Genomic DNA, 22,624 nt, shown 5'->3' with positions numbered 1-22,624 from the left:
AAGCGCACGCACTGGCCCGAGGATTAGCTACTTTCCGGGATCCCAGTGGCGTCTTGTGCACAACCCCTTCCCCCTCGCGCGATGAGGAGCTCCTACAGTTCGAAGACGACCTTAACACGTATCAGGAAATCCTAAACCATTACAAATTAGGCCGAGCGGTACTTCCAAAAGCAAGTAATCAGCTAACCAAAAACGAAGAGGTTGCGTGGCGCAAGCTCCAAACCGGAGTATTCCCTAACCCTCAGCTTTATAGCAAGTGGCACCCTGAGATTTTCAGCCCCAGGTGCAAACGTTGCGACGGCATAGCGGACATGATCCATATGGTATGGACATGTCCGAGCTTTGGACAACTTGACCGAACAGATGAGTCCTGGGAGGCACTGCTTCACAACGAGGACGAAACTAAACAACGTGAAGTCATCCGTCTCGCCCTTGCCGCTGCTGAGATCCAAGAGATCCCGGTCGACGGCTGAGGGGGAGGACATGGCTGGGACCGAGCGGCGCCTCGGATACCCATCATCCTTTTGACGGGTGCTAATAAATGTTATTTCTCTCTCTCTTGGTGGAATATATGACGATATCTTCTCGGCTAGTCCACTGTATTACCGGCGGCAGTCATGAACAATGAGCCCACAATTATGAGAAAGCAAAAATGCCTCACAAGGCGACAAGAATCGGTCTTCACAAAAGACGGGTGATATCGGTTGTGGAAGTAGTTCGAGTTTAGAGAAATAAACACGAAGAATGAAACATGATGCTGTAGATGGATGGTGCACGTCGTTCTTCTTTACCAAATTACGGGACGCCCTCAAGGGGACAAGGGCGCCCTCGCTCACGTGCCCGATGTCTTCCAATCACACCTTCCATAGTTGGTTTACGCAAGCATGAGTTAGAGAAGAAAATGTTGCCGCGTCTATAATTCTACAATTGTGGAGTCGGGCACACGGCAACCAAGCTTTGCGTTGCGCGAAAAAAATTAATGCCCTCGAATATAACAATTGATAGTCCCTTTAGAACTTTGCAATTTGTAAGATGCGCCTGAATAATTCGTTAGGAACAAATTACAAGAACTTCCCCTTGGCTAGTGAGAAGTGATGCCCGAAACAATATTTTTCTGCAGTTTAAAATTCACATGAAAGCGTTTTTCACCTTCGTTAGGTTGTGTTTACGTCAAAATCAAAGTGTAATGGATATAAAAGGCGTACGCAGCGCGAACAACAAAAATAGAGATGAAAAGAGAAAGTTTCGGTTTCGTTTATAATTTAGTGCGTTTTCGCCACTATTGACTGCGAGCGAAAATTGAGCCGGCAACCCTGCGCAGCCGCACCCGGTGGCGAAGCCGACAGCGCAGGAGCACCCGCCCGGAAACGTTGCGCGCGCGCTCGTTGCCACAAGCGCTGCACTACCGCATGCTTGGACGCGCCGGTGTTTTGACAGCCGCTGTTTCGCGAAAGGCTCTGTCCACTCCCGTGTGTTGAGCGCACCGAGTGATCATATTCTCTCTTCGCCAAGCACGCCCTCTCATCGGAACGAGCGGAATCTGCGTGCAATCGGCATCGTCGCGGGATTTCTGAGTGCGGTTCCTTTCATTCTCCCAGCCCGGCCCGGCAAGAAGCGGCAGCGGCGACATCATGGTGAGTCCAGCAGCGTCGCCCGTTCACTTCTCGGCGGTGCGGTGCGGCTCGCACGGCTTCGCTTTGCGTCTTTGCGTCTCTGCAGCGTCGCCGACGCCGACTGATCGAAGGCTGCCTAGGGCGTTAACCTCTGCAGTGGTGGACCTGGGTGCGTAAAATCGACGCGCAGAACCTCACCCGGCCTCGCCGGCCGTTACGATGTCTCTCTCTTTTTTTTTTCTTCGCGCTCCTCGTTGGCGGCTTTCGCAAATTTTGTCTGACTTGCTTGCGCGAATGAGCTGAAATGAAGGCATTGCGAATTAGCTGAAATGAAGGCATTGCAGTTTGCTATTTTCTAATCTGCTGCAACTCTCAAGCGGAATTAGAAGCAAGCACTCGCTCCCCCTCCCTCAAGGAAAAAATTTAAAAACTAGAAATTTTCTCTGGTCAAACTTCTGTGTCCCCCGTTTCTTGGATGGAGAATGTTCAAGAAATGTATTTCCAAATAGGATCTTCTCGTGCAAGAGTTACCCGCGAAACCGGCCTTGCGCCGAAGTTTCATTCATTGAGACCAGGTTTCCATCGCACGCCAGCGTTCACTGCCTTCGTCATTGATGCGGCCTGCTTGCACCGTCTCTCCGATCCGGGCGCGCTGTTATGAGAGTGGGCTAATTACTGGTGGGCCGAATGCGTGGAAATTAACCTTTCCATCCGCGCAGCTTCCGGAAATGGATCAAAACCGACCAATGTGACTGCCGAGAATTTTTTTTTTTACGTGCCGCAAAGAGCACCCCAAAATCACGAAAACACTTGATTGGTAGCGGGTTAGTTTTTTAGAAAAAGAAAGCTTTATAAGTATCGCGACCACTACGATCGCCGTGGTATTTCTGAAGCGCAGCTAGTTATGATGTTGCTGATTTTGCTCCGTAGCCGGCGTCGCGTAGGACGCACAGTATTCTTTGTCCCGCAGCGTCAACACACTTCCCTTAATAGACCTACGCGGTCCCAGCCAGGGAGCACTGACCGAGCTGCACTATTAATAGCTTGCTCGGATGAAGTTAATTGCGCGCCTCATGTGGAGGCACCAGTTTAATCGTGTGGAAGGCCTTCATAAGGCGGGGCCCAACAAGCCTTATTGATCAGTGTCGACTACTTCGCCAGTCTGCCACTCGGGTTGGTACCGCGTTGGTGACTCAGCCACTTCTATTGATTCCAGCGTGCTACTGTGCAGGGCTCTGAAATTTTGGTCCATGAGACTTTGTGCAGCTGTTAGCCGAGCATATTACTGCACGGCATCGAAATCGTGCTGTTTGATCAAAGCGAGAAAATTTGGGTATTTAACTGTTTAATTTGGTGGCACGCAGTCATCTTTAGCCGGGAATTTCAGTCGTAAACCAGCGTAGTTGTTTTGTGTCAGTTCTGTATTAAGTACTTATGCCACATACCGCCTAACTAGCTCAATGTAATGTTTTGTTTTGTTAAAAGATAGACAGATGCTGTTTGGATCACTGGCACAGATGTTGGATGCGAGCGGTGTATTCAACAAAAAGACAAAAGGCATATGGACCGACACGGACACACACACACAAAAAAAAATCACCTTTCCGCTGACTAGCGCTTAGCAGGGAGACAGGTACCTTGAAAGTTATGACGGGGTTATTAATGACATAAAAATAAAAAGAAAATATTCCGATGGAAAAGGACTGCAGCAAGTAAACATGCGTATTTTCTACGATGACGACGCCATCTTAGTGCTGTAATTTTTTTTTTGCGCGGTTTATATGCTTCGGCAAAAGTACTGTTAGTATCATGTTGGTAGGAACGCATCCTTGATACACATCGCGTATCATGTGGTACAGACGATACGATAAATCCAAGACGGGATGTTTAGATGCCGTAGTTGAAATATTTGATTACTCCTTTCACAGCACTTTCCATGTTGTTCAAGTCGGCAAAAGTAATCGGCGCTGAAGTTGCTCTTGGACACATCAATTTTCATAGCTCTGCTCTGCTTCGTTTCGTTGTCGTGAGACCTCTCGGCCCATGAATGTGCAAAAAAGAAAACGTTTGATGACACGCATTTTGGCGTGCACTGATCTTTTGCAGCACTTAAAAGCACTTAGGCGAAGCATCTATCAGCATATATCCTCCTGCAACCCGCAGTGCAAACTGTGGCTTCTCTGATTTGGTTGAAATGTTTAGGATATCATAATATGGATCCAAAACATGATTGAACTATCTTTTGATTTGCTCAGAGCTTTCGGCTGTGTGCTCTGATATGTCCAACATGTAGATATTTATGAAGTTTCTGAAGAAGAGGGGAAAACTGGAGACTCCTTTTTTGCGCAAGTGTGTACTGACATGCGGTTGTTGCTTTCTTACGAGTTCTAATAAGTACCTAAAAATGATATAACTGCCTGTTGAAATGCACGTGAATGTGCTTCCTTTTTTTTTTTTTGACCGCGTCAGTAAAACGTGTTCTTTTTAAGACTCCAGCACGGGAGGGAAGTGATACTGCTTTAGCCATATAGTACTAACTAGATAACAACATTTGTTCTAAAAGTAGCAGAGAATTATCTTTTTATGGCACTGAACTTCTTTCCACGGCTGCCGCACTGGCAATTCCGTTGCCCAATGTATTGGACAAGTTTTGCGTAGCCGGTTATCGGGAGGGTATTATGGAAGGCGGGAGCAGCCAGCGCGCTTCGCTCCTGAACACGCAGACGGCGCCGATAAAATTAGTCTTCGACGCATTTCGAAGCGACGAGCGTCAGAATGCGCCCGCGTGAGCCACGTTTTGCGACCGAGAGCCGTTTGAAATCTTGCCACGCTGTCGGCTCTCGCGGGATGTCCGTTGGTGCATGCGCTTGGCACGTTACTCCGCTTCGCGTCGGTTGAAAGGAAGCCGCCTTTTCTCTGGTTTTTGTTCTTTGAGCCAGGCGAGTGTGTTATTTCTGGTTTTTTGCCCTTGCGAAGCCACCTAGGTGCGCTGCTCGTGTGCCGTGGCATCCATACACGACTGCTCTCGCCTCGAACGCCTTTCCCTGTCTGTTTTCGCTTGATATCTTTAATTTTTTGTAGTTGTTGTTTCTACTCTGTCTGCCACTTGCGTGGGCCAGCGGGTCTCTTCCGTCTGCTGCTCGCAACCGCGCTTGAAGAAAACCGGTCCTCCCGCTCTTTCACCGCTCTTCTTCCTCCTCCTCCCTCTTTTTTTTCGTCGAGAGAGAGAGAGAGAGAGAGAGAGGAGTTTGGAGGAAAGGGGTGTCCACGGCGGGTGACCATGCGGCGCGGGTAGTTAGGCGGGCACGCGCAAAATAATCTCTGGAGTCTGGAAGTTCGGGGCAGTTGGTAGCCCACGCTACCTAAGGTCACAACCGTAGATGTAAGTTAAAAAAAAACATTCTAAGATTCAGAAAAAAAAGGAAAAAAACCGCCGACGTTTCGTGACGTAGTTTTTCTGCGCATTATCACTTCACGACGAACTGTAAAATGTGGCATGATTGAGTGTTTCGAAGTCTTTTAAGCGGCTGGAGCTGTCTACCTGGTGTCAAGGTCTTTGTAACAACCAACCTCCAACGTCAGTCGCACGTCGGCTACTCCGAATCCTTCCATGGCCTGCGTTAAAGTTAAAGTAAGTGGTAGCAGTTCGGTAATGTGCTTACGAAAGCTGCGCAACAGGCCTGCTGGAGAGCGCTTCGAAACTCAACAGATGCAACGCTCTGTGTCAATCGTATTATATGCAGTATGTCACCATCTTTTCCCTGAAGAGGCTTTGCAGCATCTTTATTCTGGTTTAAAAACAATTAATTCGTTACGTACTCGTGAGTTACAAGATATATGGGCTTAAGAAGCCGTGCGTTCACTTTTTTCCCCCTTAAGTTTCGTATATTCGGGAAGGGGGGGGGGGGGGGCCTGACAGGGGAGAAGCATTTCTTATTTTTCAGAGCATTCAAAGTTTCTTTAAACTTTGCATCTCTAAGTACAATCACACAGAAGGCTTTAATCGATTAATAAAATCGATGCATCGAAGGCAGATGACCACGTCACAGCATTCAATTGAACGTAACTGAGAATCAAACATTACAATGAGGCGATGCGAGTTCTGCGGTTCCCTCCCGCGCACGGGTTGTGATGAATGGGCGTCCTGGTGGACAACAAGGAGAGCGCTGTGGCAGCTGTGCCGGCGTGGCGTATGGAGGCTTTGGCGGAGTTAGTCGCGATTCAGGCTGATGGGGACAAGGCCCACATGAAACGCTATCGCTATTGGTTGGCTATCGTGTCCTCGGCATGTCGCTGCACAGACCCTACACAGCTCTGTGAATTTCAGCCCCGGCGAGCCGTCGCGAGGTCTAAGCAGCGTCGCGTGCTTTCGCGATATACGTATGCGGACTCGCAGATCGAGCAGACATTCGACCCCCGGAGATCGCGTTAGGAGCGTTAGGCCGGCCGTCGTTACTATGGGCACTTATCGCGGCGACGGGCAGCGATTGCGGTCGCTGCAGACGCCATCGCGGTTATTGCTCAATCGCCACCACTGCGGAAGCTTTTCGAGGAAGGGTAGGAATCTTTGCCGGTTCGTTAGAATGCACGCTAACCCCCTGCAGTTGGCATTTGGGCGCAGTCTTGAAAACATTGCGACGTATTTCACTTGAAGGTTAAGTGTTTGCGGAGGAGAAAAGAAGCTATTGCCATTTAGAACAGAGGCACTTTCCCAAGTGCCGTCATTGATGTGTTTGGTTCGTGGTATACAAGGCCCCCTCTCGGAGGATTTGATCCTCGGCGCCTGGCCAGATAGTTTTAGAACTGTAAAGGCAACGCGAGCGCTCTTACGCTTTTTAAGCGACACGGACCTTGCCTCGCGTTTGTGATGTTAGCAAGTGTGCCTTGTCTTTTTTCATCTGCCTCCTCCCATCATCATCACCCCCCATCGTGACCTCTTTTTTTATCTTCTTCCCGTCCCCCAGTGCAGAGTAGCAGGCCAGATATTCATTTTTTGGGCCAACCTCTCTGCCTTTCCCCTCAGTGAATCCCCCTCTCTCTCTATTCGTTCATGGGAGCAACGCTAAGCTTTTAATCTTCTACCTTTTTGTTATCTCTAGGACGTTGACCTCGAGAACGAACCTGAGAATCCGCTCGCACACACGCATCAACTGTTCCACTATCGGAATTCGTGACTGTCAGTGAAAAGAGCTCACCTACATTCGGCACTCTCAACCCCTTGCTCCTAGCCAACGGACTTTACTGAGGGAGCGCTAAATAATGACGGTTGCGTGGTTCTTAATCGTTTTGTAATGTATTGGAGATCGTAGCGCGTAGCATGGCGTAGAGGGTGTCATGCGGCCGCGCTAAACACGGGGCAGAACCTTGCCAAACTACGAAGATGTTAGTTTTTTATTCCTGCCGTACCACTTTCCTCTGTCCTGTTCTAGGTAAATAAATACATATTTTGTATAAATAAACGTGAAATCTGAAGACACTGCGTCTATATCAACGTTTCGCCCTGTGCAAATTTTTCAGTCTATTATCGACGGTTTTCCATTAAGGGAGCATGCGGTGAGCGCACATAATTTCTCTCTAGGATCTTCTCCTGTGTGATTCGTAAGAGCAGCTCTGTTCCCATTGAAATGTGTGTGCATGACAATCATATTTAATATAGTATACATGCCTTTAGGAGTCGATCACACGGCCTTTAGTTTACAGGTACTTGCTCCCTGCAGCCATGCATTGGCGAAGTACAAACGCAACAAAACATGGTACTTTGTAACACACTGCAGCTAAGCTTCTCGCGTTCTTGTGATAGTTTTTAATGCAGCTTAACGTTTGCACTTTCCGATACCAGCGCTCCGGGGAAATTTCGACGTCCGGTATTCAGGTATACACCTACGCTAATATATGTGTCTTCGCTGTGCTAAAACTCTCTTTAAATAGCCTTTACGTCTTTCCAAACATGTACGTTGCAAACGTGACCGCCGTCGTTTCTCGGATAAATCATGGTTTTACCGCGTTCCTGCACCCCCAACAGATTTCTCAAAAATCAAGTCGAACCCGATTCTAACCCGAGGTTGTGCCTTCCAGACGTCGGTCGTGGCTCTCCTGTGTGCTAAGCTCGTGGCACCGTACGACAATTAGCGAATATCTATCGCTTATTTCAGGGAGGCGTTTTCAGTTAACTGATTATCTTAACCCTATTCTAAGTCTAGCTCTTCATGATGCGGCTAAATTCGAGGACAAGTTCTGAAAGTGAGTTTTAGAAGTGAGAGGCCAAAACACGGCTGCTGCACCGGACCTTTTACTAACATCATTGTACTTAGCGCACTATGCATGCGAACGACCTTCGGCTTCAAGGCTCCTGTGCGTTTGAAATAGTCGCTGCGGTAATGAATGTTTTCGAAGGGTATACAAACAAAGGCACGCAGGTCTTGCGCGAATGCGGAAGTACTGCGCAGGGATGATTATAAATAACTAATAAATGAGGGGAAAATTAAGATATATCTGATTCAGTAAACGGTTTTCCGAGGCACCTTTTCTATAGTGGTCATCAGGTAATGAGCAAAGAGGAGCACTTTACGCTTCTCATAGTAAACTTAATTAAAATATTGCAGGGGTAAATATGACCCGGAAAAGTCTGATTTTTTTTTGTTGCTCAATAACCTGATTCGTACCGGAATTCGAGCTCAAAGGGTATCGCCCTGTTTTTACACCGCGAATTTCAGTAAAAGATAAATAAAACCAGAAAATAGCCGCAGCGGCTAGGAGGCTGTAGACAAAATTGGTAGCCTCGTCAATCCGTAAGCCCCGATGGGACTTCCCGTGACAGGTGCTCAGCGAAAAGCTATACGCGACTACAGAAGGCGGCCAAAGAGTGTGAAGTACTCATCCAGGCGTAGCCCGGATTAGCATGCAAGATTTTTTTCTTGGGGATCATTGCGTTTCTAGCTGAAACAACCAGGGAGAGCCGGCGCCATAACCGAGGTACCGCCAGGCTCTCACAGATGGTGGCAAATTTTAAGATTTAAAATTGATTTCAAGTTTTGTACCGCCTCTTGGCGATTACATCTTGGTCGTCGACTGGCGGAGCGCTCCGGGAGTCGTCGCGAGGTCGCGAAGGTAACCCGAGACGGCTTCCAAGGGCGCACGCGTGTCAAGGCCCGGTCATGGGACGCGAGAGAGACGCTGATCCAGATGCGCCTCGGTCGGAGGCAGCCTCGACGAGTTGCGAAGACAATGAACGCTACGGTCGCTCCAGTACCTCTTCAGTTATTGAAGCCCTGTTCCATTATCGTCGCTCACTACGTCATCCGCCAACCTGTGCTTCATATATGATGTATACCGGGTGCATGATGAGAAAACAGGTTTCACACATTCGAGCTGGTGTTGACATAAAGCTTGCTTTCTGCTCGTGCGGATAAGTTTAAACTTAACGTCAAGCGTGGGCTGAAGATCACGGCCAGCTGCTCTACAAAAATTTCTTTAGACGGTCTGTTGACTCTCCATAGACCTTTGTCTGTAAAGTTTGCAGGCTCGCTATAAACAAATCCTGTAGACAGTCTTTAGTCAATGTATAGATTGTGGCCAAATCCTTTTAGTAGATTTTGACAGTGTATATATACTATGCATAAACGAAAGAAAATATCTATAGGAAAGCAGTAGAGTCTGTAAGAAGTCTATAGACAGTCTACTGCCAAATTTGATTAGGGAGGGCTAAACTGCTGTAGAGTGGTTGAGCCGAAAATTTAATAAGCGAAGATACTGACCAACCTGAAGAACGAGGAAGCGAACAAATATTACCAAGTGGGAGGCATATGAGAAAAAAAGAAGGATGCAGATTTTTACGCGCACATTTGACGAAACCGCGGTCTACAATACGGATATAGTTTGAATCTTTAACGCCATTCAATGGTCCGTCCGGAAAACGCTCATAGCGAGGGTGGGAAGAGCATAACGGCTGCGTTTTTATGGAGGAAAAACGCTAAGGCGCCCGTGTGCTGTGCGATGTCAGTGCACGTTAAAGATCCCCAGGTGGTCGAAATTATTCCGGAGCCCTCCACTACGGGACCTCATTCTTCCTTTCTTCTTTCACTCCCTCCTTTATCCCTTCACTTACGGCGCGGTTCGGGTGTCCAACGATATATGAGACAGATACTGCGCCATTTCCCTTCCCCAAAAACCAATTATTATTATTATTATTATTTGTTTTCTCAGTGTAATACGCAACCGAGGAGTGCTGTTTGCTTACAGCCTTCACAGTGCTAGACGGGCTGCTTAATTCTGCGTTTCGAAGATTGTTTTTCACTTCTGCCCTGCAGCCACTGGAAAGCACCGTTGACTTGCTATCCATCATTGCGCAAGGTGGCTGAGCGTGCACATTCATTCATTCAATGAATAATTCATTCATTCATTCATTCATTCATTCATTCATTCATTCATTAATGCGATAGCATTAAAAGCGTCATCGGTGGAAAATGCGTAGTTGATCATAAAATTCGCCCGTTGGCTAGAGACAAGTGACGTCACCAGAACGGAGGCTGTATACATTGCCAGCACACGAAGCAATTAGTTGTACCTGCGGAATTTTAATTTATCACTGAATTCTAGTCCTTTTATGTCCGAGTGGCCTCAACTTTCTTTGGACTTCTTTTCCATCCTTTTTTTACGGACTAACCCGGGACCGTCCGGCCTAAATTATCTGGAAGTCAGTTCATAAAACTAAAAAAATAAAGATTTGTTTTTTCTTCAGGGAAGAGCCCCCAGGACTTGTTCTTGAAGTCGAGAGTGTGACGGAATCCCGTCTGGCCGGGGGGATACATTTCAAAACAAAGAGACGCCGACCAGTAAAACGCTGGTCGGCGTCTCTTTGTTTTGAAAGGACTTGTTCTTGGAACCGATTTTTTTTGTATAGTTTGTGTTTATCCCCGCGTAGGCACAGGCAGGCAACAGGCGCAAAGCTAAGAAAAAAAAATGGTTTTTCAGCAGCGCAGGGGACAAAGGACGTGACAAGTGCACAGACACGGCGCCGTGTCTGTGCACTTGTCACGTCCTTTGTCCCCGCTGAAAAACCATGTCACACCAACTTGCCCAAGCTTCTACAGTAAGAAAAAAATGGCTGCCTTTTTGTTCGCCAATATCATCGGCCGTCTTTCATCTCGGTAGGTAATTGTGTCGCTAGGAGGAAATTCCTTGCTTGCGCATGAGCGGCGAAATACCGCGTTTTGTGGTCGGTTCCTTTGCTTAGGCCCGATCCAGACCGGTGCTCTAGCCTGCAGATGAAGTTTCCTCTGGAAAAGAAACTTCTTCGCGCACAACTTTTGTCCAGCAGTAGACAAGAAAAATCAGTATAGGAGAAGACTATATCAGAGTGATTGACTCAGAGAAACCTGACAAGATCAACCCCTAATCGCGACAAAATCACTCCTTTCAATCCCAATGTCTGCACCTTCCGCAGAGCCTTCAGCCAATTCGCTCATTTTAATCACATGCAGATTTAAGCTCAGCCATTGAATGGTTATGAAAAGCCGCCGCGATGGCTGAGTGGTTATGGCGCTCGGCTGCTGGCCCGAAAGGCGCGGGCTCGATCCCGGCCGTGGCGGTCGCATTTCGATGGAGGCGAAATCCTAGAGACCCGTGTACTCTGCGATGTCAGTGCACGTTAAAGAACCCCAGGTGGTCGAAATTTCCTGAGCCCTCCACTACGGCGTCCCTCATAGCCTGAGTCGCTTTGGGACGTTAAATCCCCATATAGCAAACCAATGGTTATGAAAATGAAAGCTCTAAATTCTCGCTACCAGTAAGGTACTGACATTTCTACGCGCCACTCTTGGGGTCCCTGTCAATTTACTTTTTCGTGGAGACCCACCCTCGGCCTTTTCAAAATTAGTCACGTTTTCTCACGCGACTAAACTATTTTATAATCGCAACGCAAGTTTTTAATTATCCTGTATTTGTTCGTTACATTCTTTTTGCCTTGTTACATGAAGTTGGCCATTCTCTGCCATGAGTTTGTTGGTTGGTGTCGCAGAAACTGTACGCACGCGTTTGTTCTACAGCTTCAGGCTTGCGCTGTAATACCTAAACTGCGGAATTTTATTTGCTCTATGCCGCAGTCTCTTTTTGAGCTCATGTGACCAGTTATTGTCTTCCATTCTTCTTTATTACCGTCGATTGGTTCTGTTCATCTCCGTGATTTCTCTTCTCTGCCTGTAATTAAGGTCCTTGGTTTTTATGTTTGCATTATTTGAGCCGCTGCAGTTCGTTTTTTACATTGGGCCTAGAAGCCAGTCAAACTCATCATGCAGTGCTTTTTCTTTTGTGTCCTCTGCATTTAGCTCGAGCAAAATGGTTTATTATTTATTTGTTTGTTTATTTGCTTATTGATTTATTTTTGGTTGGTTCATTGATGGACTGGTTGGTCGCTTCAATTATTTATTGATTGATTAAATTAATCGGCAGGCCATACCTGCGACATACTCGTCATAGACACTGAAACGTCCGCTGTGGAGGAATCAAGTTGGCCTGTATCGATATAGGGTACGACGCTGTTATGCCAGAGACTGCTCTTGTTGAAAACGGAGCTTTTATACGCTAGACAAGACGTAAACAATAATTACAGGTGTCGCCGCCACCAGCCGATTTCCCGGATTCTAGAGGCGGCAATCCGTCGTTTTCGGTAATGGCATCACTGGTTCAAGTTGACTGGCGGGAAGATTTTTTAAGGCAGTTTGCTCAGCAATGAATGCATCTTCAAAATCCGCGGACAATCGTCAACATAGCCAGAAAGAGCGATTGGATGAAAAATCGATCGAATTGTCTCTTCAAATGCGACGTAATAGACGACAGTATACGCTGAAACCTAGCGAGGACGAATTTTCTCTTAGTCTTTGCCTAAAGTAACCAGGCTGCGTGGTTTGCTGCTCATTCGCGTAGTACAGCTCTTACGGCTTCCCTGGAGATCAAAAGGTCTCGAAAGGTGCGGACAAGGGTTCTCCTTGCCTTGCACAGATTTTGACCTTAATGGGTGCCATGAGTCAATAGTCAATAAGTTTATTTTCGAAGTTCAACTGGAGGGTTTCCTGGCTAAAAGCTGTCTGGGCAGCTTGACTGGGTGCAGGAAACCCCTACAAGCAGTAGAACACGAGTGGTACAGGACATTTTGCAAAACCAGTCACACAAACAGCAGTACATTAAATAAAGAAAACACTGGACACATATATACACTGACTTGAATAATGTTTACAAACGAGAACACTGAAATAGTCATACATATGTTGAAAGAAATATACATAAACACTCAAGCAAACGTTCAAAAATCAACAAGTGGAGACATAGAATGGCATTTGAACAAAATATTTCCGCAGCTGAGCTTTTGTATATCCCATTGTATGTTGATATGTGTTTAAAACATGAGGCAGATTATAACACATTTGTAATTTATTATCTGTGCGAAAACGGGGTATATTCTATGAGTTAGTATTTCTTGTATGTATGTTGGCACGACGTGTGTCCAAAGATGCTAGGGTAGGGTAAAAAATGACAACTGATGCCGTGGAAAATTACATTTTTTTTTTGCAATAATTTAAAATTATACAAAATATCAACGCGGACAATGTTATGTGCTTGGAAGGCGTATTTGGTGGTAGTCACGTTATCTATATTGGCGATTATTCGAACAATTTTCTTTTGCAATACTAGAAACTTGTTTGTTATTTTTGCCCCAGTGTACCACTGGGAAGGAAACCATCTGTCTGGTTACTTTGGGCAAAGATGGTACACAAGCTAGGCTGGACTTTAGTGGCCTAAGCCGCACGTAAACAAGCGGGACGTTTCGCAGCGTCATGCTTACGACACCGCTTACTGGGCGATAAGATTTGCGACCTCACGTCGTGTAGCAAACGAATCTTTCAGCGAGAGAATGCCACGAACGAGAGCTTTTCGGCTCCGCGAAGGCTGCGAACCGACTGTAATTGCCGGCCGTGTGCCCTTCGCGACTCGCCAGTGACAGGTGCAAAGCGGGAGAAGCCAGTGGACGCTCTTTTCTTCGGAACAGACTATTCAGTAAATTCTGCGGTAATGAATAAAAAAAGAAAAAAATGTTCAAGGGCTGATCCGGCGTCTTATTGAGATAGCATTAAAGGTCTCATCGGGGAAATGATTGGCCGGTCATAGAATTATCGCATTGGCTGGAGAGAAGTGAAGTCATTAGACCGGAAGTAACGCCATTTCCGGCAAAGACATCAACGGCTTCTAATGCTATTGCATTGCCAACGCCTAATTAATTAGGCGTCCCTGTGATTTTTTTTTGCGCTTTACGCATTTTACTGAAATTTTCAGGCTAGGTCCTCCGGAGTCTTCTGATCCTTTCGGCCGAATTTCGCTGCAGGGCTGCGTTTTGTTACGGCGCAAATTAATCTTTAAGAATTTCCTGTTTTGTGTGCTCAATCGGGGCGAGTTTTCTTCGGACAACCTTGCATGCGTGGCTTCACAAAATGCACGCCAGTTGGTCTTCTCTATGCATTCGTTGAGTTAAAGAAATATCGAGCTTGTTTTTGGTAATTTCGTACAAATAATGATCGTAGTTGTCGTTTACAGACGCCAGTATAACCAAACTGCACGCACACGAGAGGTTTTTTGAATGTTTCCTTGACATGATACCTCGGTCGAAACAGTTTTTATGTATGTTTAATTGTATTTGCTATTTAATAATTTGTTTCCTTGTTTCTATAGAAAAAACTATTCCTCGAAACTAATAGGAGTTATTATAAACATAATATATTTGTCGCAGATTTTTAATAGTCTTATATCGAGCAGCCAACTCAACACACCAGCGCATTGCGCGCGTTTCCCGGCACAGCTATTCCAACGCGGTTTATCATCAGCTAGCGCGCGCCTGCAGTCGCATTTCAGCAGTCATTCTTTCTACAGACTAATGACTCCCGCCCAGATAGATCCAGTTTTGAATTCACCATCGAAGGCGACCATCACCATCCATAATCATGTTTGTTGACAGCCAATTTTCAATTCGCACCTTTCATGCAATGCCCCATGACGGTGCCGTTGGGGTAAAACAACTAAATAAATAATGCGACAGTGGACTCAAAATTTTTCAAAACCGCCAGTAGTTTGCCCTTTAAAGCCTGCAAAGACTGTCAGTAGTATCAATAGCAACTGTCAGTCTTATCGAGTCATCAGGCTTCGATAAGATTGTAAGCTATGTTACTCAGGTCGATTTGCGACGAAGAAAGAAGTCATCCTGGAAGCCGCCATTCCAGTCCGATACACAGACAACAGCGCAATGACGGACGCCGAGGGACGAAGCCCCGGTCGCCAAACGAGTCTAGCACGAACGGAAGAGGAGCCTTCGTCGAAGCGGGAGCTGAAACCAAAGCAGCGTACCGGAGAGAGAGCGCCAGGCCTGTCCAGGGCTTCCGGGACGCCTTTGTATACGCGAGCCAGCGTATCGCGCCAGAGCCGGAGCGCATTCGAAGCGGCGTTTGGTGTGGCCCTCGCAGAGGCGAACTACTCAACAAAGACGGCCGCTGCGGCTGCGCCAGTTGTTCTTGTAAACCAGCGCAACGGCTCGAAGCCAAACAGAAATGGACAAAACACAGCGCTGAACTAACAACAAAATAGATTTATTCAGGGCACCATGCAGTGGTTAAATACACGCTGGTATCACAGAATAACGGAAAAACAGAGAAAAACAAGACAAAATAAGAAAAAATATATCGTTTCACAGCCTATCATTGTGATTGTGCGAGCTTTGCCGAAGCACGTAATCTATGACATTAGGTATCCGTGTTCTTTTTCCGAGATAGCAACAGAAGGGGTGCTTATGGTTTGCGTACCTATCCTCATGATTTCTGATGCCTCAATTATCTCCCTGGTGTCATACCTAATGTCACAGATTACGTGCTTCGGCAAAGCTTTCCGACACTCACAATGATAGGCTGTGAAACGATATATTTTTCTTATATTTTTTTCTTATTTTGTCTTGTTTTTCTCTGTTTTTCCGTTATTCTGTGATACCAGCGTGTATTTAACCACTGCATGGTGCCCTGAATAAATCTATTCTGTTGTTAGTTCAGCGCTGTGCTTTGCCCCTTTCTGTTTGGCTTCGAGCCGTTGCGCTGGTTTACAAGAACTATGTGTGACCAACTCGCCCACCAGTTCATGTTGTGCGCGAGTTGGTACGGTGGTATTCCTGGGACCGACTGCACGTCGACCCGAGCTGTGACGCTCGTCGATATCCGTCTTAAGAGCGGTAGCTCCTGGTGCAACGTCTCGATGAAACACGGCCGGCGATAGGAAACTCCAGTTAGTTTCGGTTTCGACTGCCTCTGCACACCTAGGGTCCGGAGGGGAAAACTGATACCTTTAAATGAATCATTCCCGCTCATGCCAGCGGAGCGGTATGCTGCAGAGGAGGCGGGATTTTCTCAAGCATGGGGAGTCATCATCAGGCTGACTGCGGGTCAAATGCCTCTCCCATATCTCTCCAATTAATCCTGTCCTGTGCCAGATGCGCCCACCGTATTCCCGCAAACTTCGTAATCTCATCCGCCCCCCTAACTTTCTACCACCCCCTGCTGCTCTTACCCTTTCTTGGAATCCACTCCGTTGCCCTTAAGAACCAGCGGTTATCTTGCCTTCGCATTACATTCTCTGCACTTTTTTTCGCCGGCGCTGCTTGGCATGCCGCTTGGAGGTAGGTTTTTTAATCAGTTGAATACCGTTGTCATGACAAAAAAAAACGGAGCTCCTCCGGCCGAGAATTGGTTTTTGGGGACGTGGTAACAAACAGCGCAGCGACGACGGACACGTACGAAGAAGACTGACAAGTGAAAATGGGAAAGGACAAGGAGGAAGGAAATGACGCAGCATCTGTCTGACATTTAGGTGGACACCCGAACCACGCTTAAAGGGAAGGGATAGAGGGGAGTGAAAGAAGAAAGAAAGAGGTGCCGTAGTGGAGGTCTGCGGAATAATTTTGATCACCTGGGGATCTCTAACTGGCACTGACGTCGCACAGCACACGGGCGCCTTTTGAGTGTCGCCTCCATCGGAACTCGGCTGTTGTCGGGTTCGAACCCGGGCACTCCGGCCGCAATGGGAAGAATTAGCGCTGACGTCTTCTTTGGCTGGACAGTAGTATGTGCAGGAAGTTTCCTACTCTTGTCACAGCGTCCAACCTCGCGCCTTCAAATCCGTACGCTTTGTCAAACCGCGCACACGCCAAGAGTAAAAAAATATATAGAGAAAGAAGTTACACGTGAATGCGCTCGCTTTCTCCTCTTTCCTAGCAGCTGCATTATCGCTCGTTCTCTCTCGCAGCCACGCGCGTGGCCTTGTAATTGCTTTCTGTCAGGAAAAAGGCGCTCTCGCCTCTTCTTTCTATTTCCGCACCAACGCCTCAGCAAGCGCGATAATAAGTCTGCCGCGTTGGCCGCCCTCTCATTTTTCGCCACATATCTTCTCGGACCATGCGAGGCTCGCACGCCGAGTACCGGGAATGGGGAACCGGACGTGCCGAGCAGAACACGAGACGCGGCACAGTGGCACGAGAACCAAGACTAATATTAATACAAACCAGTGCATCAGATATTTCTCAATAAAGCATTTCGACAACAGCATCCCTCACAATCATGTCTTGGTATTCTTCTGCAAACCGCCCCTGCAAAGCACATATCAGCCGCTTCTTTAAACAGCATCTCTCTAAATCGTATGTCCTGTGCTCAGTTCGCTGGCAGCACTATTAGGCGGATTGTTCTGCGCATTTTTTTTTTTTTGCTCGGCGACACTGGCACTAGCTTCTTCAGCATTCCGTGTGCGAGTGGTTGTCTTGAATAAGTGGGCTTATAGTTGAGGTTCAACTCATTCCCACGTCTCGGCACGAACCTTTCTGGACCTGTGCTTGCTTGGCCCTATTCCGCGGAAGGAGCGGAGAACCCGCTTTCGTTTGGGAGGCCGGCTGCAACGACTGGATGCGGAGGACGGTGCAGATAGCAGGACGCGGCATTTGCAATTTATTTCTCCAGAGTGTACAGAGTAACCTTCATAACGACGTGCGTGCTATTCAGCATAGGACAGCTGAGGTCAGCGGTTGGTGTTTTGCTCGGACAAAAAGCCTTGGGCGCCGAGAACCGCGTTTTTTTATTCTTTGTGTGTGTGGAGGTCGGGGGGGGGGGGGGCGCTCCGGTCATCGTTTAGCTTACGAGAGGTTGGCGACGGGAGTTGAATACCGACATCATCAATGCAACGCTAATATCGCCTGCCCTGTTAACACGACCACTTCTGCAACCGCAGATCCAGCTGGATGGCCTACGTTACAGTATACATATAAGCTAAAAGCTGTACACACAGCAACGCATACTCTGCATTCAATACATGGCTGCGTATGGAGGACGGGCTATGTAGCTGAGCTTGGAAGAAGAAGCACAGCGGATGACGATCTTCGATATAAGATGGATGGATGGAAGAGCTTTATTTAAGAGAATTCGAGGCCAACCGCTCTCCTGGGTCTCCGCACGACCCCACTCACGGTCTAAACGTTCATGTGTTGGTCCGTGACGTATGCGGCCCGGCTGATGGCGATCTTCTGCCTGTCCAGGTGCGCCGACCGCAGTGAGGTGCCCCAGTCCTCCCAGGTTCGGAGAGGCATCGGCCCGGTTCGGGGAGGGGACGCCGGGTATGATAGGAAGATGTGGGTAAGGTTGGCTTTGGGGTGGGAGCACAAAAAGCCTATGGGGGGTACCGGCATAATTTAGAAAGATTGGCTGGTGTAGGCAACGTTCGCGTCTGCAGGCGACGCCAGATTGACTGTTCTCTGGTAGTGAAAGATGGGGGTGGGGTTGGGGGGGGGGGGGGTAGATAAGGTGCTCAGCGCGGGAATTTGCGGTGGTGACGATGATCATGGCCTGCTACCTGATTTAATATCTGCTGCTGGTCCTTGGACCCAAGATATTAAACTTATTTTTGGAATATGCCGGAGTGCTAGACGCACTCTGGCACGGGTCGGCCCGGTATTGCACTGCCTCCGGGGTCGGCCCGGGGCCCGTGGGCCTGTTAGCGCGCGGCGCCTTTTCTTTCTATCTTTGCTCTCCTATCCTTTAGCTCTCCTGCTTCCAGCACGCGGCAGCGAGCGTGGCTCGTCTAGAGCCAGTAAGCGGGCCCGTGCACTTTCCTCTCGTCCTGTCAGCAACAGCAACAGTTTGCGGTGAGCTGAGCAAAAGAGTGCATGCGCTCCTTCGAGATATTCCTCACGAGGTCCGCCTGTGCCCGGTTTCTAGACCCTCGGGCTAAGGAGTCGCCGGCCTCGTTGCCGGGATTTCCCGAGTGCGCAGGCACCCAGATGAGCTCAGCGCGTCGGGGGAGGTTGGGGGTTGGCATGTGCATCAGGCATTGTGCAGGGGGATGAACCCTGCCCCTGGTAAAATTTAGAATGGCGGTTTTTGAGTCACTGATAATGTAACGGGCGTCTATGTATGCCAGAGCAATGGCTATAGTTGTCTCCTCGGCATCCTCGGAGGTGGTGCCTGAAGGAAGCTCGAAAGTTAGGGGTGTAATGTGTGGGTTGTGGGCAACCGTAGTGGCCCCGTGCTCATCGCAGCCGTCATTTACCCAAACAGCATCGGGCTCATTGGCACCTCTTCATGTCTATCAAAGCTCTGCATATTAGTCTCTTGGTCCTGAAGGAGTTGTGTCACCCATGACCCTAATTCTATGTGGTCTTTAGCAGGGGTATTTTGACGTTGCTTTTTCCCAGTTCCCAGTTCGCCAAACGATGCTTATGTGATTTAGGCGTACAGTGTGGTGCTGCTAGAGTAACGGCATTGATGTAATGATCGCTACCTGACGTTTGTGGGGTTCGTTCCCACTGCAAATGCGGGATGCGTCTGGCGAGCGTGAGATATGGGCTGGTGTCCATCATCTCAACCGTGCCCTGTCTGGTGGGGCTATCGAAATCGTTATGCACGGATAGCTGGGACATGCTGTATCTGATTCAACAGAACCTCTCCTCGGCTGTTTGTACGGCTGTATCCCCAGTCAGCATGTGCGCAGTTTAGGTCCCCCGCTATTAGCAAAGGTGGTTTCTTGGCTTCCTGCGCTCTTGTCTTAATTAGATTAGCGCAGCGAGATGCGGGGCTACTAAGGGGGGTTGCATATATTGGACACTATTAATGATTATTTGGTAAGATCATTCGGTATGATTTCTAAAGGGACGTGTGCTGCCTCGTCTCTGTGGTCGTGTATAGTGTGTCTGAGTGCGCGCCTGATGTGGGTTTCAGCGCTTGTGTTGTGCACCTCTTCTTCGTCCGTCGTCTATGTTCGCGCTGTATTTTTTCCTTTAAAAATGTATGTAACCCAACTAGCCCAACTTTCCATCCTATTTCAATGGGACATCGGGTCCGAGAACTGCGCCTAGTAGAGTCGGGCGACATCAATTCCGATCGATACGATGGTACCACCGAGGCCTGTCTTTCCGCGACTGGCTAGGATTGCGATTCGTGGAAGGGGTCGACATCCTGAGGCTGCCCGGCGGAATAGCGAGGGCGACCTCCGTAGTCGGCTTTGCTGCACCCAATTGGCCGAAGCTGCGCGGTGGCGGACAGTCGGGGCTTCCGCACATTGCCGGGAGTGCAGGACGTGACGCCGCCGTTAGCTCGGGATGGCCTCGGCGTGCCCCCGTGGTGTCTCGACATTGGTCGCGCCAGCAGCAAACGCGTGTCGGGCGGCCTTATGGACTCGCGCGCGTGACGTCACGATGTGCTCGTGAGCGGAATCGCTGCGCACCCTTTGTAAACGCCGTGGTTCGAGTAAGGTTCCTGGGAGCCGGTATTCCTTCTGTTTACTGCTTTTCTGTAGAATGCAGCTGTGTCAGCCGTGGTTTCTGCAGTGGACGTTGGTGTCTAACGATGGCGCGAGGGGAACTACGACTTGGACGGTGGCCTTGAGAGAGAGTGCGCGAGCGATCTTCGTCCGCCTACCGTGCAGCGTTCCGTGAGCGTTCCGCGCAGTGTTAAGATATCTTGACGAATACGTCTGGTGAATGGCTTCCAGTCGTTGTGAGTACTGTGTTAAATTTTTTGGTGCGTGTGCCGTTGCCTTGAATTTCACACGTGAAACGCCCTGTGACAATGAAACTTGATATTTAGGCTTCAATCTGTAGCCTCTCCGACCTAAGGCCACATTTGATGGAGCTACAAAGCTAGAATTAAGAAAATGCTTTCTCCGTTTGACTCCTCGCAATAGAACTAATTAAATGAGTGGTAGTTAATCTCAGTTTTCAGAATAAGGCGTTGCAACAGAACTCCAGGCAGTGCTTGTCAGTTTTAGAGAGAGCGGATGAGTCACCTGAGAGACGCATTCAGAGAGACACGTTATCCCACAGACTTAGTTGTCCAACGCAGCATCTGAGTCTGTGCTGTAGAAAACAAAGAAAGCAAGCGGCCCGGGTTTGTTAGACTTTTTCGTCGAAAGACTGAGATTAACCTTGATTTTCATATTTCAAAATTTCTCGCTTGTGGCCATGCGACCGCCCGGCTGAGATACTATATCATACCATATCACACCGTACTGTTCCTTACCGTGCCGTATACTGTACAATGCCATACCAGTTGCTAGTCTAGCGTTGTCTTGTGTCCGCTCGTGTTTTATCGCACGTGTCGCTGTGTGTGACGCATACCCAACTAGCCCGCATGGCTAGTGAAAACGTCTGCCAACTTTTTGCTCTCGACGTTCAACCCCCCCCTCCCCCCCCCCCCCCCCCCCAAGAGAAACTACGCGACGGATGGACCCCTTCTTCCCTCAGTAAAGAAGGGCAACGGAGAAGGGGAAGAGGGGGGGGGGGGGCAACGAGGAAGTGTTTTCGCCGCCGATGAAGGAAGAGGGAAGGAAGCGCCCTCAACGAGTGATTCAGGGCCCCGCCTAATGTGCGGGTACGCCTGCGTGTGGTGTGCACTATCGCGCCGCGTGCGATTTGCAAAACAGACCGCGGCGGGGACCGCATCGCGGTTTGAAAAAGGTACTGAGGACAACCACATTCATTTTTTAGTTCTGAATAAAAAAATAATTATACGGTTCTTTCAAGGTGTGGTGATGTTTGTCTCGCAGGAAAAGGCTCATTGTTCACGAGAAAATCGGAGAAAATTTTGCCGCCACGAGATTCCAATTCGAGAATATACCTATAAGGCCTCCTTGTTCAATGTTTTGAAGATATTGGAGGTGCTGCCCGGGCTCGGAAATGCGCGCAAAGTAGACGCCGATATTTCAATTTTGCATCATATAAAAGCTTCGTTTTCAGTCAAAGAAGCGTCTTTGTCGTTAGAATGCGGTAATCTGTCGATTCAAGCTAATTTCAGCTCGTCTTCAGTGTCCCTATTAACCTGTCTTGGATTTTTCCGCCAAAGTTATGAACACGAGGATTTTGACCTTCTCTTAGAAGTGAGCCCTGGCCACTAGTTACGCATCGGTCGCGCTTACTTTTGTTTTGCTTGCGTTTTTACACGTTCGCCTGTAAAAACGGAAGAATGACACTCATCTTCAAGACGACGGTGAGTGTCACATGGCCTCTGGGTTTTGATTGGGCAGATCAGTGTTCAACGTAAATACAGCGCTGTCAGACGGCCAGTCTGGGTGCCGGTCGGTCGGAATTTTTGCTATCGGTATCGAAGGGTCGCGTCCTGTTTTAGAAAAAAAAACAAAAAAAACCCGAAGACAAATAAGTGGCCAAAATCTTTAATTAGGCGTAATTTGAACAGACTGGACGGCAATATTTAAGCCTGTGTTTTGTTTGCGTTTACTCGATTTTGAACTCACGTTGGAAAGCTAATACGCAATCGCGCAATGTACTATTTCACACACACACACACAAAAATATGATTGGAAAGTTTGAAATTCGTTTGCTACAGCTCGTGCATCGAGGGTTGCGCCACCTGGCAACCTTATTACAAATTTTCTCCAGTTCGGGTGATTCCCTCCCCAAAAATTCGACGATCGGTACCGCGTGTTAACTGGAATCC

General features: G+C 48.2%; 1 protein-coding gene and 1 pseudogene across 1 annotated transcript in view; both read left to right on the top strand.

Moving 5' to 3' along the window:
• Positions 1-1,363: 1,363 nt before the first annotated feature.
• The window catches only part of CRMP (Collapsin Response Mediator Protein), a 44,513-nt gene continuing 23,252 nt past the window's right edge, over positions 1,364-22,624 (top strand). Inside the window, exon 1 of the mRNA XM_077644420.1 lies at positions 1,364-1,634. Coding sequence (XP_077500546.1) covers positions 1,632-1,634 — 3 coding nt within the window. The 5' untranslated portion in view covers positions 1,364-1,631. The remainder of the gene's footprint in view (positions 1,635-22,624) is intronic.
• Positions 18,536-18,659, top strand: LOC144111530 (U2 spliceosomal RNA; annotated as a pseudogene).

Source organism: Amblyomma americanum, chromosome 11 (genome assembly GCF_052857255.1).
Source record: "Amblyomma americanum isolate KBUSLIRL-KWMA chromosome 11, ASM5285725v1, whole genome shotgun sequence".
NCBI classification, from domain to species: Eukaryota; Metazoa; Arthropoda; class Arachnida; order Ixodida; family Ixodidae; genus Amblyomma; species Amblyomma americanum.
The sequence above is the reverse complement of the archived record's forward strand: the minus strand, read 5'-3'. Positions and strand labels throughout refer to the sequence as shown.